Source organism: Caretta caretta, chromosome 11 (genome assembly GCF_965140235.1).
Source record: "Caretta caretta isolate rCarCar2 chromosome 11, rCarCar1.hap1, whole genome shotgun sequence".
Classification (NCBI taxonomy): domain Eukaryota; kingdom Metazoa; phylum Chordata; order Testudines; family Cheloniidae; genus Caretta; species Caretta caretta.
The window spans coordinates 34,493,278-34,510,170 of record NC_134216.1 but is presented as its reverse complement, the minus strand read 5'-3'; the positions used below and the strand labels follow the sequence as shown (position 1 = coordinate 34,510,170).

The 16,893-nt window shown below is 41.0% G+C and overlaps 1 protein-coding gene across 9 annotated transcripts in view; it reads left to right on the top strand.

The window, feature by feature from the left end:
• FAP (pro-glucagon) overlaps positions 1 to 16,893 on the top strand; it is an 80,567-nt gene that overhangs the window by 45,575 nt on the left and 18,099 nt on the right. For 3 of the 9 annotated variants that reach the window (XR_012664361.1, XR_012664363.1, XM_075117880.1), the window contains exons 21-26: positions 386 to 440; positions 5,251 to 5,350; positions 7,516 to 7,580; positions 8,511 to 8,583; positions 8,860 to 8,933; positions 12,153 to 12,192. Coding sequence is in view for 6 of the 9 variants with exons in the window: in XM_075117880.1 (XP_074973981.1) it covers positions 386 to 440; positions 5,251 to 5,350; positions 7,516 to 7,580; positions 8,511 to 8,583; positions 8,860 to 8,933; positions 12,153 to 12,192 (407 nt within the window). In the remaining 3 variants the exon portion in view is untranslated. Of the gene's footprint in view, positions 1 to 385; positions 441 to 5,250; positions 5,351 to 7,515; positions 7,581 to 8,510; positions 8,671 to 8,859; positions 8,934 to 12,152; positions 12,510 to 16,893 lie in introns of those variants that run through there. The other 6 variants (XM_075117881.1, XM_048870405.2, XR_007359228.2 and 3 more) reach the window with 5 other exon arrangements.

The following is a 16,893-nucleotide window of genomic DNA, read 5'->3' as shown; positions in this document are numbered from 1 at the left end:
TTATCTTCTTTAGTTACTCTTCCATGCCGTGATCAGTACTCCCAATGGGCTCCTTAAGCATTGCTTTCAGCTATGCCGTGGTCTCTCTACATGGATGAAAATAAATGTGTGTTTAAATATTAAGAGTAAAAAGTAAACTAAAGGGTGTTTAATTGATTCAGGAGGTCAGGCAGATGACCATAATGGTCCTGGTGGGCCTTAAAATCCATGAGGCTGTTACTTGGTCCTATATAGAAATCAGATATATTATCTGTTCTGAGTGGCCTAACATGTCTGCTAAGCATGAAAGAAGCTTGAACTCTTTTTTTTATTAACTAAATGTAATGTAAATAATCCTATTGGGTGATAAGAATGGCTTTATAATTGTGATTTTTCTTTTAAACAGAAAATTTATAGAAATGGGTTTTGTTGATGAAAAAAGAATAGCAATATGGGGCTGGGTAAGTAGTTGCTGCTGGTTTTGGTATTTCCTTATTTACCTTTCTTACTCTTACTGCATTCAGTGTTTTCTAAAATTCCTCCTTGTTTTCCACAAAGTCACTCTAAAGCTACTCCTCTAGACTTTTGTCATAGTAAAAAAAAAATTAAAAATCAGATTCAGTGAAGGTTTTCAAACCCTTTGGGAAGCCTACACTGATTTTCAGGAAGGCATGGGCTGAATTTTGAGTAGATCTCAGCTGCAGATTTGGTTTTAGGTTGAAACAAGGCAAAGCTCAGAAGTTTCAGTTGGCTTCACTGTTAATAATAGTGTTTGTTTGAACATGATACTCACATCAGAATTAAAGAAGTGTGAACTTATGTGATCTGAAATTTTAAAAAAACAACAGAATTCCATTAATCCCTCTGATCTGAAACCACTGATTTTGGCATCCCTGTGACTTCCCATACTTCCTGATTTTTGTCTGGCCTTGAAATAGTGCATGGTTGAACTTCAGAGAAAACTAAGTGCACCAAACCTCTTTCCCAAACTAGAATTTCTTCTTGTACTGAAGAAGTGAAAGGCTGAGGGCTACACAGTCTGAGGCCTGGGGGACTCCAAGTAGAGATGGGCAAACCACATTGGATGAGATAAGAATCAGGCCAAACCGTCAGCTAGAACTTGAATCAAAACTAAACCTTTCGAGGTTTGGAAAAGATTATTTGCCTTCATTTGACTTTTCCTATGCCTTCGCTCTTCCTGATTGGGTTTGGGACCAGTGAAATACACAAGGAAAGTCATTCTCACAGCATTTCTAGGCCAGTCAAAAGCAGGAGGTACTGGGGATCTTACATAGCTTGTTATTGTTATGTTATGCTTCATTGTTAAAGGGACGTAATTGTAAACTAACCTCCTATTGGCCAGCATTGCTTTCAGCTAAGGCCATCCCTACTTACACTGAGTAGTATCTTAGGGTGCCTGAGAGTCAGATTTCTAGAGCAGAATCTGGCTTTAACAGAAGAGAAAGAAACAATTATAATTATTGTCTTTCCCTTTGTTACCATTCAATCTTCAAGATAAGATCCTGGTATTGCAAGTAGTGTTTAAGAGTAAAGGAGGAGCAGTGGCCCAACAGTAACAGACCACAGTAGCTAGAACAGCTTACAGACTAAACTGGGATGTTTCTTTCCAATGTTTTGCTATTTATAAATGTTCATTTGTCTCTGATTATCTTTCAGAAAGAGTTACAGTTTCATTCTCTTTAGACAGACTGTCTTTTCGCCAGAATTCTTTAATTTTTCTTTTGTTTTTCTTTGGCCCAGTTGCCCCATGAGCAACTTACCTAGAACTGCATTACAGGACAGAACTTGCAGGTTCAGTTGAACAGTAGCAAACAAAAGTGGCTGACATTAGATGACATGTGAACTGGGCTGCTAACAGCTTTGTATGAAGTTTATATTAACTAATATTTTAGGAACTGTGATCATACACCTAGACACATACCTAGACATATAGAAAATACCTAGACACAATTCAACGCAGTAAAATGTAATTAAATGATACATCTATTTATGAGTAGGTAATGCTGATATAACACTTAATATTTTGGGGCCAAATCCTTAAGTTCCTGAACTGAAAAAAATTGTTTTTTTTTTAATCAAGATGCATTTTATTTAAATAAATAAAATGACAAGTTTCTCATATAAAAGATGGAGACAAAGTGTGGGAGGTAATACCTTTTATTGGACCAGCTTCTGTGGGTGAAAAGAGACACGCTTTCGAGTTTACACAGAGCTCTTATTCAGGTGTATAAACTCAAAAGCTTGTCTCTTTCATCAATAGAATTTGGTCCAATAAAAGGTATCACCTCCTCCACCTTTTTTCTCTAATATTCTTGGACCAACACTGCGACTATACAAATGATGACATTTGACAGGTCTGAACTATCATGGTCCAACATTAGATGCATTCTTAAAATAATGGCACTATTGCACAAGCTGTCAGTCTTTATATTTTAAGGAGGAAGCTGTCATTTTCCCACTGAGTCCGCCCAAAAGGCTCTAGAGGTCTAATATATTTCAGTAGAGTTGGAAATGCATTCCTCTTTTGTACCTAAATGTCCCTGTGCATAGTCTGTATGTGCTGGCAGGTATGCACTTTTTCAGACTCACCAATCTCTCCTGGACAGCAAAAGCTTGTAAAAGACTGTTAAAGCAATTCAGACTTCAAAGTCCACCTCTTAACCTGCTATAGCACAATAATCCTTCTACTGCTAGTTCCTTATTTTCTGGCCTTGCTATGCTGATTTCTGATTTGGATAAATTCCCCTCAAGTTAGCGGAAAAATAATTGCATAAATTCTTTGCTATATCCTTATTTGTTGCTTATAGTTATCCCTCACTCTCATTTCAAGTTGGATGCTATTTAGAAGGGGGTGGGGAGTTGCTTTATTTTTGACACGCAATATGATTAAATCCAATACATTCATTAATTTCTAAACTTCCCTTTATATTTTGAACACAGAGGATGAGAATGCTCATCTGCAGGATTCTGAACAAGCCCCTTTAGCCCCTACTCCCCTCTCCTGGCTTCTGTCACTCCCCCTCCTCCAGAAAGAATGGAAATCCTTTATCTTCTCTAGCCATTCATCCAAGCGTTCACGCTCCCTTAGTCACACATTCTGCCCCCCCTACCCCCATCAAGCAGACCAAATGCCTACATACCCAGTATCAACTGTTCTCAGATGCCAGCCCCACCTCTTTGCACAGAACCTTTCTGAACTCCAGGCTGATTCTTCTCCTTTCCTCCTCTCCAAATATGAACTAATTCTCCCCTGCTGGTTCACAGCCTGAGGGTCAGGCCGGGAACCAGCAGCAGGAGGGAGGTGGAGGAATTGCTTGCCCCACAGAGTTTTGACAGCTAGCAGCTGATTCTTTAAGAAGCATGGGTGGGTTTCAGGAACTGGAAATTATGCAACCATGTGGACTGGCCATCCTATGTTCAGTTATGTGTTGGAGTTTAATGAGCAAAGGTAGTCAATACTAAGGCATCAGGCTCTAAGCTTCTTTATTTGGATAGGATGCCAAGCAGAACTCAGCTTCCCCACTCTTTTGGTCTTTAAAATCCAGAGACTGGAGTCATTCTGTTTTCTGGAGGTCTTAGAAATGAAACTTGATGCTGAATGAAATAGAGTACGAATGACATGGGGTCAGATCCTGGCATAAATGAAAGTCCTTTCTCTCCAGTCTTGAGTGGAGTAATAAATAATACTCAAAGGTTACTTAATACTTCCCATCCCCAACATTCCTGTAACAGCATCTGAATCTGAGAGATGCTTAGTTCATGAGTCACCACCTTTTCTAAAAGATTAAATAATATTTTTTGTCTGTCTTAAAATTAACTTTCCTTTCCCACTTCTAAAATGTAACTTGTGATCAGACCGCCAGTGTGTTAGAAACAATGCAAAAAAAAAAAAAAAAAGTCAGTTAGTAACATCTTGATAAATAAAAGCTTCCTATCTCTCTCTCTCTTCCTCTGACTGTAAAATTATTTTGTTTACCTCAGCAGTTAGCTTATTAAGATAGAGGGGAAACTTCAATCAGTTGTTCTTTTTAATGAGTTGCAAGAATATTTTCCTCAACCTTGCAGAAAAGAATCCAGAAATCTTGAAGAAAACATATCAGAATCATATATAGGGATAGACAAAGGTATTTTCCCTTCACTGCTGAGAAAACACAAAATTCAGTCCAGTCAGGTTTTCTAGTTAGTACTATTAGTTGAAATTTTTCTGTCTCAACTGTTTTTCGATGGAAAATTGGGTTTTTGACTGTGACATTTTTGGCGAAAAGGTTATTTTTCCCCCATGAAAAAGTTCCACTTTTTGTTGGAAACACAAACACTTAAAACCAGGGGGGAAAAATCTAGTTTCAAAAATGTTGCTGAAATGCTTCATAGGAATGACAGTTTGGATGCCTCATTACCCCAGTTCTCTTCTGTGGGTCAGGTTCCTTAGCTGGACTACATCTGCTATAATGTGCCACTATCAGAGATTTCCAGAATGCATCATAGTGACTCAGCAAGAAGGGAGACTCGGTGCATTATGGGAGATGTAGTCTGGCTAGGGAACCTGGCCCATGTTGGATCATAGGGCCATGAGGTCCACGGTTCCTATGAGGCACTGCAGCAGCATTTCCAAATCAAAACGTTTGGTTTTCAACTGAAATTTTTTGCTTTTCAGATGGAAATTTTGGGTTTGGGATTTTTTGCTGAGAAGTCTAACTTTACCATGGAAAATTTTGACTAAAATGATTTTTTTCCCATTTCTATCAAAATTTTCTGTTAGGAAAAAAAAGTTCCAACCCGCTCTACTGGGCAGCTCTGCAGCACATGGACATTGTTAAGGCATATAACAAAAGCCTGACCTTTCATTGGGGTATTGTAGTCTGCTTTAAAGCCAACATCCATAGCCTTCCACAACTTGTTGTCCATGGCTGCACATATCGGGCTGATTCAATATAACAATTTTTTGGCAGAAATTCCATTTTTGGCTAGATAATTCAGTAGGTGAGGAACTGAACCAGGGTCCCCAATGAAGCAGTAACGTAGATGGTAGGAAGAGATGAAGTGATTAGATAGAATTGTCTTTTCCTTTTGTTCCTCACAAGGAGTCAGCCAGACTCAGTTCATACTGGTGAAGGTAAAAGTCTAGTTGCTTTGCCCCCATGCTATTAAACCAAATGTTTCCTTTGAATGTAATGTTTTATTACTTGGATTCTCAGAGAACAAAGAGATAGCTAACTGCATAGTATTAACCTGCCTGTGATTTCTCTCCAGTCCTATGGTGGATATGTAACTTCTCTGGCACTTGGATCTGGCAGTGGAGTATTTAAATGTGGAATGGCAGTGGCTCCTGTCTCCAGCTGGGAATATTACGGTATAAAAACATTTAATAAACACTGACTCAGAAAGCATGACGTTATTGCAAGAGCTTGACAACTGGAAACATTAAAAAAAAGAAATTGTCATCACCAAAATAAAATTCCTCAAAGCTTGTATTTAATCCTTTCTCTGCTGGCAATAGCTGCACCCAGCCTTTTGGAACAAATACTGTGATATGGCAGAGGGTTTGCTAATCTCATTTGTGCACCTGTAAAGCCCCCTTGGCAACCCATATGCATTCAGTGATGTGCTGGATGGGGCTTCCTGGAACTACTTGTTAAGTGTGCCACCACATTGAGGGGACAATTTTGAGGTGATTTCTCTGCCTTTGAGGGAGTCATCCCTTTCTGGTTACATTATCCCTTCCAGAAATCACTTATCCTTGCAGCTCATAAAAATATTTCTGAAGGATAATTTTTTGCCTTTGAGATGGAATTGTTTGTACCAGATCTCCAGTATTTTTAAACATTTTTCCTAGCAGGACTTCCCATGAAGAATCTCAACCCCTGCCCCCATTTCCTGCCACACAAGTTGAACACCACGTTGCATTAGATATACCCTCTGTCCGTTGGGTTCTCATTTACTTGAAGCATCCTTGACATCACACTGACCATGTACCAGGGTCTTACAGTGGTGTAAATTACATGTAACGGCACTCACTGTGACTGTAATGCCTCTTGTTGGGAGGGTAAGGTGTCAGCCACCATTATGCAAGCAGCGAGAACACTCTTGCTCAAAAAATTGCCCGTGACATCACAGTTTGATCCGTTATTGCCCAGTATGCTCCACCTCCCCTTTCTGGGGAAAGTTATTGAAAAAGTGCTGTTGCAGCAGCTTCAGTTGTATTGTGATTCCACAGATTTCCACAAGCCCCCCAAGATGAGCTACAAATGTGCATGTGGCACACAGATGGCACTGCCCCAGGACATTGACTATTTATTTCTCCCTGGGCACAGTTAGATGTGTGTACTGATTTTGTTAGATCTGTCAACAGTCTCTGATAACACTGACCATAAGCTATCATTGACTATCCTGTGGGTCTTTGCAGAGGCAGATGGAATGGCTGCATAATAATTTCTAGCCTTTCTTCCCAAAAGGGTAGTCATTGAGTAATTGCTCTTCCCTCCTTCCTGGATTGAGCTTCAGCAACTTTTATTTAATGATGGTTCTGCCACTGGGAAACATGGGACCCTGCCCCAGTGAGAGAAATGAGGCTGTAAAATGTATCCTTTCTCCAAATCCATGTGCCATTCACAGCTACTCAGTTAATGACTTAATCCTACCATCTTCCAGCTCACGGATCCCCATTCTTCTGAACTGTGAGGTACACATTGCAGTAGGAACTCCATAACAAAAGAATCACCCACATTTCACTAAACAGCCTGACAGCCATAGAAGATCACCTGTAAAGGTGTCCTGAGTGGGCCCTTAAGCAGTAAGGTGCCCCAGCTGAAAGTCTCAGATGCAGAGATGTTTGCTCTCACCTATGTCCCTACCTCAGTCAAAGACTAAGAAAGCAAAGAAACAACAGCATCTGGTGTCAGTGAAAAATGGACAAAGACCTGAATATCCTGTGCATAGGGTTTTATACCACAGCCTACGTCTCCCATTCTCTCACTGTGTATGTGCATACCCATTGAACAGGAAGGGTCACCAGCATGAAATCCTAAGGGACTCTTCCCTGCTTCTGAGTATAAAGTAATGTGTTGGTTACAATAAAGCTCTTGATAGTCTCTCTTGTGTGTCCCCTTGTGGCAGTAGATATGTGCTGGGTTACGCTAGCTATTGGTTCCTGGAATTTATCCTACTAGCTAAAGCGATCTTAGCCTCTGTTTATGGGACTTGGTGTTCCAGGTTGACTTACCTGTTTGCTCAGCCCTTTTCTTAGGTCACTCCGGGTTGGGTATTTCTGCAGGGGCAGATAAAGTGGGAGTATGTTTATCAATTCATCTTCATAAATGATCTTTGTATGTAGCTGGTTTTAGTGTAGTGTGAGGAAGCCAGGAGCTACAGTGATGGATGCCACAGAAATAGTCTAAAATAAATAATACATTTAGGGTGTATTAATGGAACTGTGTGCAGTTTAAACACATACTCATAGTATTCAACCATTAGATGTGTATATATTTTGTCTACAGCTCTTTTTTTTTTATACGATAGCATCTATCTACACAGAGCGATTTATGGGTCTTCCGACTGAGTCAGATAATCTCGAACACTACAAAGTAAGAATTCTCTTCATTGCATTTGTTTTCCTCAAACTTAGAATCACATTATCAGGGAGGAAGGGAGAAGTGGGGAAGAGAAATCATCTTCCAGCCCTAGTAGTATCAGCCCTATGGCAGTGAGAGCTACTAGCATGGAATTCACCTGCCTATAGTTTACTCTCTTTTCCTATATTTAATAGTCTTAAATATTCTATGTTTAAAGGTCCTTGTTGTCCCATTGGAACAGACAGGGTCAGTTCAAATAATGTTGCTTACCTTCAGCATCGGGGGGGGGGGGACCCCCAGTGATGGGTTTAAATGATGATGATTACTGGTCGTTGTTGGGACCACTTGGTGTGGAATGCAAGCTGCTTTGTGCAGACTGAACTCTGTGGTGAAATGATCCCCCTAGGTAATCAGATTATCGTCCCTAAATGGGGGCACATTGCTGGTTCCTAATGGTTTAACAGGAAATTTCCATCCTCTGTTCATGCCCCTGATTCCCTCCACAAACATACATACCAGTTGTGAACACATTTAGGGCCTGATCCAAATTCCACTTAAGTCAGTGGAAAGGCTCTTACTGACTTCATTAGGCTTTGCGTTAGGCCCTTAATACTCATTTCCAAACCCCATCCAAACGGCAGAAACTCCTCATCCCAAACTCCTCTGGCAGAGCATTTTGGTGTAAGAGGAATGGCATTGCAGCCAGTGGGAGGGATAGGGTGGAGGCCTGAGATTTGTGTCAACTAGCCCTGGGAAAAGCCTAGAGAATATATCTGGCTTCCATTCCAAGCCCAGAGAGTAATAAATAATCACTGTTGTCGTTATAGTGCCAGTTTATATGATGATTCAGTTAGTTTTATACTATGCAGTGAAAGCCTTTTACCTACGTGACTAAGTGGTCTAAATTGCAGCTGCTGAAGTGTTCATTTTTCCCCTGAACAGAATTCAACTGTGATGGCAAGAGCGGAGAATTTCCGAAACGTGAAATATCTTCTCATCCACGGAACAGCAGATGGTGAGGTTTACGAAAGGCAGTTCAAATACTAAGCCACAACCTCTTTGTTTGAGAAACGTTAAGCATCTTTCTTTGACTTCGATTAGGGTCAGTACTTAGATGTTTGGTCCATTTCCATGGGGCATATAAAGTGTTACTTACTCATTGTTAGTAATGTCAACTGTATGACTCGATAATTGATGGACTGAACTTAATGCATTATATCTTTAAACTATCTGGTATTTACCAGATTTTAATAACCCACTCTTCTCCTTTTTGTTCTGTTCCTTTTTCCAGATAATGTACATTTCCAGAACTCAGCACAGATCTCTAAAGCTTTGGTTAATGCACAGGTGGATTTCCAGGCAATGGTAGATAACAAACTATTTTTCTTTTTAAGCATTGGCTTATAATTCCTCTTACATCTGGGGACATTTTTAAAAAGCTCAGTTTAACCTAGTGAGTCCCACAGTGTAGCTGGTAGTCTGGGGAACACTTGCTGGTAGCCCCAGAAAACTGGCTAGCCAAATGAGACTGGCTCTGCTCCTTGTTTCCAGCTGCTTCAACAGAGGAGGAGGTTCTTCTTTGCAAATAATAGCTTGAAGGCCTGTAAAAGCACCTGGAAATAAGAATGAGCAGTCAGCTTAGGTGGCTCTTCTTGAAGCTGTTGCTACCTAATAAAAGAGGAGGAGGGATTAGGAGCTGCCTTCAGGGACCTGCCAGCCACAAACAAAGATGAATGCTCGCAGTGAAGGGAATAAGGCATCTGGATAGTAGGTCCAGAGGGAGAAGAGAACAAGTTGTTAGGGAAGCCTATGCAGGGCAGCAGGGGCAGAGAGAACAGAACAGACAGGAGGGTGGAAGGGATGAATGGCAAGCAAAAGGAGGCCAAATGGACAAAACATTTATTGCATTCATGCCAAGCTTGCTTATTCTATACCCTTCACTCCTGGGCTAATGACAGATACATGAGCCCTGTCCCTGTCCTACCTCTGTCTATGAGCTCCCACACACGAGTACATTGGCAACCCCCATGGGACTTGGATTTGTGGCACTCCATAAATGTGTGGATCATTGTGTGGGCTTCAGATATCCTGCATTCCCCACCAATACAGCAAAAAATGCTGGTTCTGCTGCATTTGTAGAGAAGAGAAGGACCTGGCCTAAAAAAATAATAATTTGGATTTTGGAGTGTCTTTATGACGCCTGGATGGAAATAACTTAAGACAAATTGTCCAGTTTAAAAATAAGTGAAAATAATTGCTGCTGTTCCAAGGTATAACATAATCCATCTAGAAAAGGAGGACTTGTGGCACCTTAGAGACTAACAAATTTATCTGAGCATAAGCTTTTGTGAGCTACAGCTCACTTCATCGGATGCATGCAGTGGAAAATACAGGAGGGAGATTTTATATACACAGAGAACATGAAACAATGGATGTTACCATACACCCTGTAACAAGAGTGATTGGGTTAGGTGAGCTATTCCCAGCAGGAGAGAAAAAAAACCTTTTGTAGTGATAATCAAGGTGGGCCATTTCCAGCAGCTGACAAAAACGTGTGAGGAACAATAGGGGGGAAAAATAAACATGGGGGAATAGTTTTACTTTGTGTAATGACCCATCCATTCCCAGTCTTTATTCAAGCCTAATTTAATGGTGTCCAGTTTGCAAATTAATTCCAATTCAGCAGTCTCTCATTGGAGTCTGTTTTTGAAGTGTTTTTGTTGTAATATTGCGACTTTTAGGTTTGTAATTGAGTGACCAGAGAGATTGAAGTGTTCTCCAACTGGTTTTTGAATTTTATAATTCTTGACGTCTGATTTGTGTCCATTTATTCTTTTACGTAGAGACTGTCCAGTTTGGCTAATGTACATGGCAGAGGGGCATTGCTGGCATATGATGGCATATATCACATTGGTAGATGTGCAGGTGAACGAGCCTCTGATAGTGTGACTGATGTGATTAGGCCTTATGATGGTGTCCCCTGAATAGATATGTGGACACAATTGGCAACGGGCTTTGTTGCAAGGGTAGGTTCCTGGGTTAGTATTTTTGTTGTGTGGTGTGTGGTTGCTGGTGAGTATTTGCTTCAGGTTGGGGGGCTGTCTGTAGGCAAGGACTGGCCTGTCTCCCAAGATCTGTGAGAGTGATGGGGTCGTCCTTTAGGATAGGTTATAGATCCTTGATGATGCGCTGGAGAGGTTTTAGTTGGGGGCTGAAGGTGACAGCTAGTGGCATTCTGTTATTTTCTTTGTTGGGCCTGTCCTGTAGTAGGTAACTTCTGGGTACTCTTCTGGCTCTATCAATCTGTTTCTTCACTTCAGCAGGTGGGTATTGTAGTTGTAAGAACGCTTGATAGAGATCTTGTAGGTGTTTGTCTCTGTCTGAGGGGTTGGAGCAAATGTGGTTGTATCGTAGAGCTTGGCTGTAGACAATGGATTGTGTGTTGTGGTCTGGATGAAAGCTGGAGGCATGTAGGTAAGTATAGCGGTCAGTAGGTTTCCGGTGTAGGGTGGTGTTTATGTGACCATTGCTTATTAGCATTGTAGTGTCCAGGAAGTGGATCTCTTAGGTGGACTGGTCCAGGCTGAGGTTGATGGTGGGATGGAAATTGTTGAACTCATGGTGGAATTCCTCAAGGGCTTCTTTTCCATGGGTCCAGATGATGATGTCATCAATGTAGCGCAAACAGAGACGGGGCATTAGGGGACGAGAGCTGAGGAAGCGTTGTTCTAAGTCAGCCATAAAAATGTTGGCATACTGTGGGGCCATGCGGGTACCCATAGCAGTGCCACTGGTTTGAAGGTATACATTGTTCACATTTGCGGATGTTCTCTCCTGCTGGTAATAGCTCACCTTACCTGATCACTCTCCTTACAGTGTGTATGGTAACGTCCATTGTTTCATGTTCTCTGTGTATATAAAAACTTACCTCTGTATTTTCCACTGCATGCATCGGATGAAGTGAGCTGTAACTCACGAAAGCTTATGCTCAAATAAATTTGTTAGTCTCTAAGGTGCCACAAGTACTCCTTTTCTTTTTGCGGATACAGAGTAACACGGCTGCTACTCTGAAACCTGTCATAATCCATCTAAGTCACTGTTCTCAGGATGCTGTACATAATGACTAGTATAATGCTGAATGATTTGGACAGATCTCCACAATTTTTAGGCGAGGGCTGTTTGGTGAGAATAAAACATTGCTAGCTAAGTCAGTCCGTTTTAATAATCCTACTACTAAGGACATGCAGCACATGCCAGGGACTCTTGTCCCTGAGGGCATCTTGGAGTGTTTTTGCTCTGGCTTGATGCAACTAACTCACCAGGCAGCCATTCTGACTCCCAAATCACAGATTATTTAGAAACTTTGTTCAATGAGAATATGAATATAATGAAAACTGATCAAAAATAATTAACACAAAAAACCCAAAAATCTACCAAGTCACTGCCCATTTGCCTTTGTGAGGCACCTCGCAACCTTTATGGGGCTGTAATAATAATTAGTAAAGATCAAGCTTCTGGATTGTTTACTTACTGTAGGATAGAGAAATCAAGTGTGCTTTGTTGGGTTTTTTTCTTCTTTTTCAGTGGTACACTGATCAGGACCATGGAATTCCAGGCCTTTCAAGTAAACATCTTTATACCCATATGACCCACTTCCTCAAACAATGTTTTTCCCTGTCAGAGTAACAAAGGTATTCTCAGCACGATTAAGCATCTTATACATCACCAAGAGCTAGACGTGCCTTGACGTAATGCAGTTGTAACTGTGCATAGATTAAGTATATTCTGCAGGTGGATTAATAGTTAAATATTAAGATATTTTTAATTTGGAGTTTACATCTGTTATTGGTGTTGTATATTAGCAGATACTATACCACTACAGGTTTTGGCACATTTAACACCGGCCTGTTAAAAAAAAAATAAAACCAGAATTTAAAATGCTATGTATGGTTATTGTTATCTTGCATAAAACTCATGTTTTGGGTTCTGGTTCATGTTCCAGAGATAGATGCTCATTTGGGAAGAAGACATAAAGCCAAAGGAATATGCTTGCTTAGTTACATTAATAACAGTTGACAGCGCAATGTGATTTGCTAATTAATGTCCCAACCACAGTAACCATGGACAAAACCTAGTGCTGGGTGAACCACACAAGGTTTAAAATTGCAGTTTGTATAATCATGCTGAAGCTTAGATGCTTGTCCAAAGTTTAGTCAGTGCTGGTAGGTTTGAAATCCTGAGTTCCAAAGAAGAGTCTTTTCCTGAGATTTCTACTGCTTCCTAGCATGAGCGAGGTCTGTAGCTTGGTGTTTCTGGTCTTCATCTGGGCTGATATGAAAACATTCACAGATGCTTGAATTTTTTTTTTTTTTTAATTTACCAAACCTTTTGAAACTCAAACCAAGTTTCAGTTTGGGTTCATTTTAAGGGGTAGAAGAAGTACGTTCAGCACAGTTATTTTATTCCAACAGTTGTTTCCATTCTTATCCAGAACTTGCTAGCCACATTGTGTGTATCCAGTGACCAAATCTGTGGCAGAGGCATCATTTTCATGAAGTTTCAATGGGCAGTTTTATCCTGGCAATGCCCATCTCCTCGCTGGGACCCCATTTTACAGACAGGGAATTGAGGCACAGAGTTCCCAAGATCACACAGGAAGTCCATGGTGGAGTAAGGAATTGAATCTGGGTGTCCTATGTCCTAGGCCGGTGCCCCAACCACTGGGCCATTCTTCCTCTCTGCTAGCCAGTTAGCCTCCCTCAAATTGCTAAATATAATAGCAACACTGAACTGAATCTCAAATACCATTCAGTCAAAAATGAGAGGAATCATTCAGTCTTTTCTCGCTTTGTTTTCAATTAATGTTAATCCACTTAAAACAGATTTTTTAAAAAGATAGCCCAATGATACTTGGGCCTTGATTCACCACTGCATGACTCCAGTTTAACATTGGTGCAACTCCACTGAAATCAGAGTAACTGAAGTTTTGGGCCCTGATTCGCTCTCAATGTTGGGGGGGGGGATACTGGTTGGGAAGAGTCCTTTTACAGGGTGCAGACGTGGGAAGTGTCACCTCACCCTTTCAAAATAGACCTAGTCAAGTTCTAGAGGATGTTCAGAAATCAATTAAATAAAAATATGAAAAATAGAATCTGTGAGGAAAAGTGAAGTGAACTTGGCAAAGAGAAGCTAGAAGGATAACATAACTATCTACAGATACACAAAATGATCTTTATCATTATAAAGATGATAGTCATTGCTAGTCCATGAGAACAGAATCTGGAATGGACAGAAGACAAAGAAGGAAAACTTTATGGTAAATATTTAGAAAACGCCCTAAATTCATGCTTCCTGACATGGGCAAGGTCAGTACAATGCTACACATTTAGCAGGTCTTTTTGTTATGAGTTTGTACACAGCCTAGCCCAGTGGTTTATTGTCTATCTTTGGGGTCCCTCAGCGCTTCCACAATGCCAATAAACAAACAACAACAAGAACAATAAAAGGGAACTGGAAAAGAGATACCAAAAGTGGCTTTGAAATCACTACCAGTGGACATTCGAGCCCTAGACTAAGTGTTCACCGATCAGGGATGATTTGAGAATTAAATCAATCCTGCCATGATGCAGGGAAATAGACCAGATGTTCTACAAACCAAATGATTCTATGATCATACTTGCATAGGAGTTACCATACTGTATCAGACCCAGGGTCCATTTTATCCAGCTTCTTGTCTTTGACAGTAGCCAGTGCACCATGCTTTAGAGGAAGGTGCAAGAAACCTTGAAGTGGGCAGTTATGGAATAACCCATAGGAAAAGCTTTTTTCTAACCCTGTCCACTGTTGCCTTAGATTTCTTTGTGTGAAAGCAAAGGCCTTAATTTGACCAAAATGACAAAAATACAGGATTTGTCCAATGAAGTTAAAAGGTGGAAGCAAACTGCTGTATAACAACTCCCTTTGTTTTGTGGATGGTGGTAACAAATCTGATTTTCCTCATATAAAAACATTCTTCAGAGACAGATAAATCTTTATGTAAATGTTGTTGCCAAGCTGTTTGTAATGGTTAAATTATACTTTGATGGGGACTCTTCAGAAAATATTCAGTTCAGTTAAGGTTTTTTTGGAAATACTCCAATTAAGTGACGTTAATGAGCTTTTTGTTGATAATGTAATTAAAATTCAGCTGTTCTAATTGTAAAAAGGAAAAAATTATAGCTCTGAGAAAGTTAACAGTAAAATAAACAAATATAACATGAAGCGGGGCTAATTAAATGGTGATTATATGGGCCTCTGTGAGTGTTCTACTGACAACAGTACTTTCAATAATGGGTGATTTCACAAATGAGGAATATAAGTCAGTTGAATTTATTAGGGCCTAATTCTCAACTCTCTTACAGTGGTGTAACTCCAGAGAAGCCACTGTAAAATGGGTATGACTGAGCAGAGAAACACTATTTAGGTTCAAAGGATACAGATAGGCACCTACTGCAATTTTCAAAAGCACCTAACTCCCATTGATTGAAATGGGAATTAGGCACCTAGGCAGTTTTAAGATTTTACATACCACCTATCTGTATCTTTAGGCATTTAAATACCTTTAAAAATCATCCCCTACTGTCTAATATTGGAAGTATAACCAATGAAATGATTCTGACCTAATGAGTCATTCATAAGCTGTGTAAGCTATGAAGCTAGAAGCGCTTGGAGGAATGGGCATACTTGGAGAGTTTAAAAGGTGTGTGTGTGTGTGTCTGTGTGCGTAGATAGAAAGATAGATGAAATAATGTTTAGAAATGGATTAAGTTGCCTGGACATCATTGTTAATCTGCTCTAGTGCCTAGTTATTATCTGGGAAAATAGAGCAGGCATTGTCAGACTTGGCTTCTGGGGTTGGGGGAGAAAGTAGGGGGATAGACAGAGGTAGGGCTGGGGGCCCAGGGGGGAAGCACACCATTCTGTTAATTCTGCTTAATGTTTTTCTACATCAGCCACTATGCACTCTCTTCACCGTTTGTAAGGAAAAGCAGGACTACGTCTCCAGAATAGTGTGACAACTACACAGCACTGCTGGAATAACTTCTACACTGCAATCAGGAAGACAGGGCCAGTGAGTTAAGTAGTTAAGGATGGGAGGCGATATCTTCAGCTGATGCCAGTATTTAAATCTCCTTGTGATCACATATGCTCCGTCCACATAGGCAGTCTGTGCTAACAGCAGACAATAGGGCTGATGTGCAGTGCAGAAACTCCTATGTGTTCATTCATTAGCAACTGACACAGTGCCCATCAGAATCCCTGCAGCACTCTCCACTCTGTATTGCCATCCACCAAGTCTGGCAGAGTCTCAGCATGTCTACTGATTGGGACAGTTAGAAAGAGCTAGCACACTCCTCCCCTCCCACAGGGGTTCAGGCAGGCTACAGCTCCTCGTAGCCCCTGCCTCCAGTCAGGCTTTCAGCTCACCCCTGGGGTGGACAGCCTGCCTGCTCTGCTTCTCAGTGGTCTTTCAGGCTGCTTCCAAGAGATGGAACACTCCACCTCCTCTCCTCTGGGTCTCCTCCCAAGCTGGGCTCACCTAGCTCTATGGAAACAAATTGTGCTCTTCCTCACCTGAGCTTTATTTCTAATTAGGTCTGGCCCATTCTCCAGGTGCAAGCAGGCAGTTTAACTGATCTCTCAGGTCTGTATTACCCCTTTACCAGCATGTGTGAGGTGAACACCCTATTCATACCTGGACTTTAGTCTCAAACTTGATATTTTAGCTCTCTCTGACCCAATTTACCACAGTGGACAGCTAAACTTTGGTTTTAAATAACTCTAAGGGTATGTCTACACTTGGAGTTGGGAGTGTGAGTCCCAGTCAAGGAGACATGCCTGTGCTAGCTCCAATCAAGCTATCACGCTAAAAACACAGTGTAGCTGTGGCAGCGGGAGTGACCAGCCACCCTGAATATGGTCCCATTGAACATGCTAGGTACCTAGTCAGGGTGGCTAGCCCCTCCTGCTGGTTGCAACACCTCAGCTTCACTCTGTAGCATGGTGGTTCAGTCAGAGCTAGCCTGGGAAATCCCACCCCCCAGCTCGAAGTGTAGTTATTTAAACAAGTCTGCTAAGTCACTGGAGATGGAGCTTTAGAGAGGAAGTGTGTAGACACTACTATTTTATTTGTATTGAGCAGAGAAGTCCTTGTACTGGGAAATAATCAAACACCGATTAGATTGTTTAGAGTTCCAGTTCCCCTGTGGATGCTTTGCTAGCACAAAATAAACCAAACATGGGGGCAAAGCAGGGGCTGCTTCAGTTCAGTGGCTTAAATATTTCT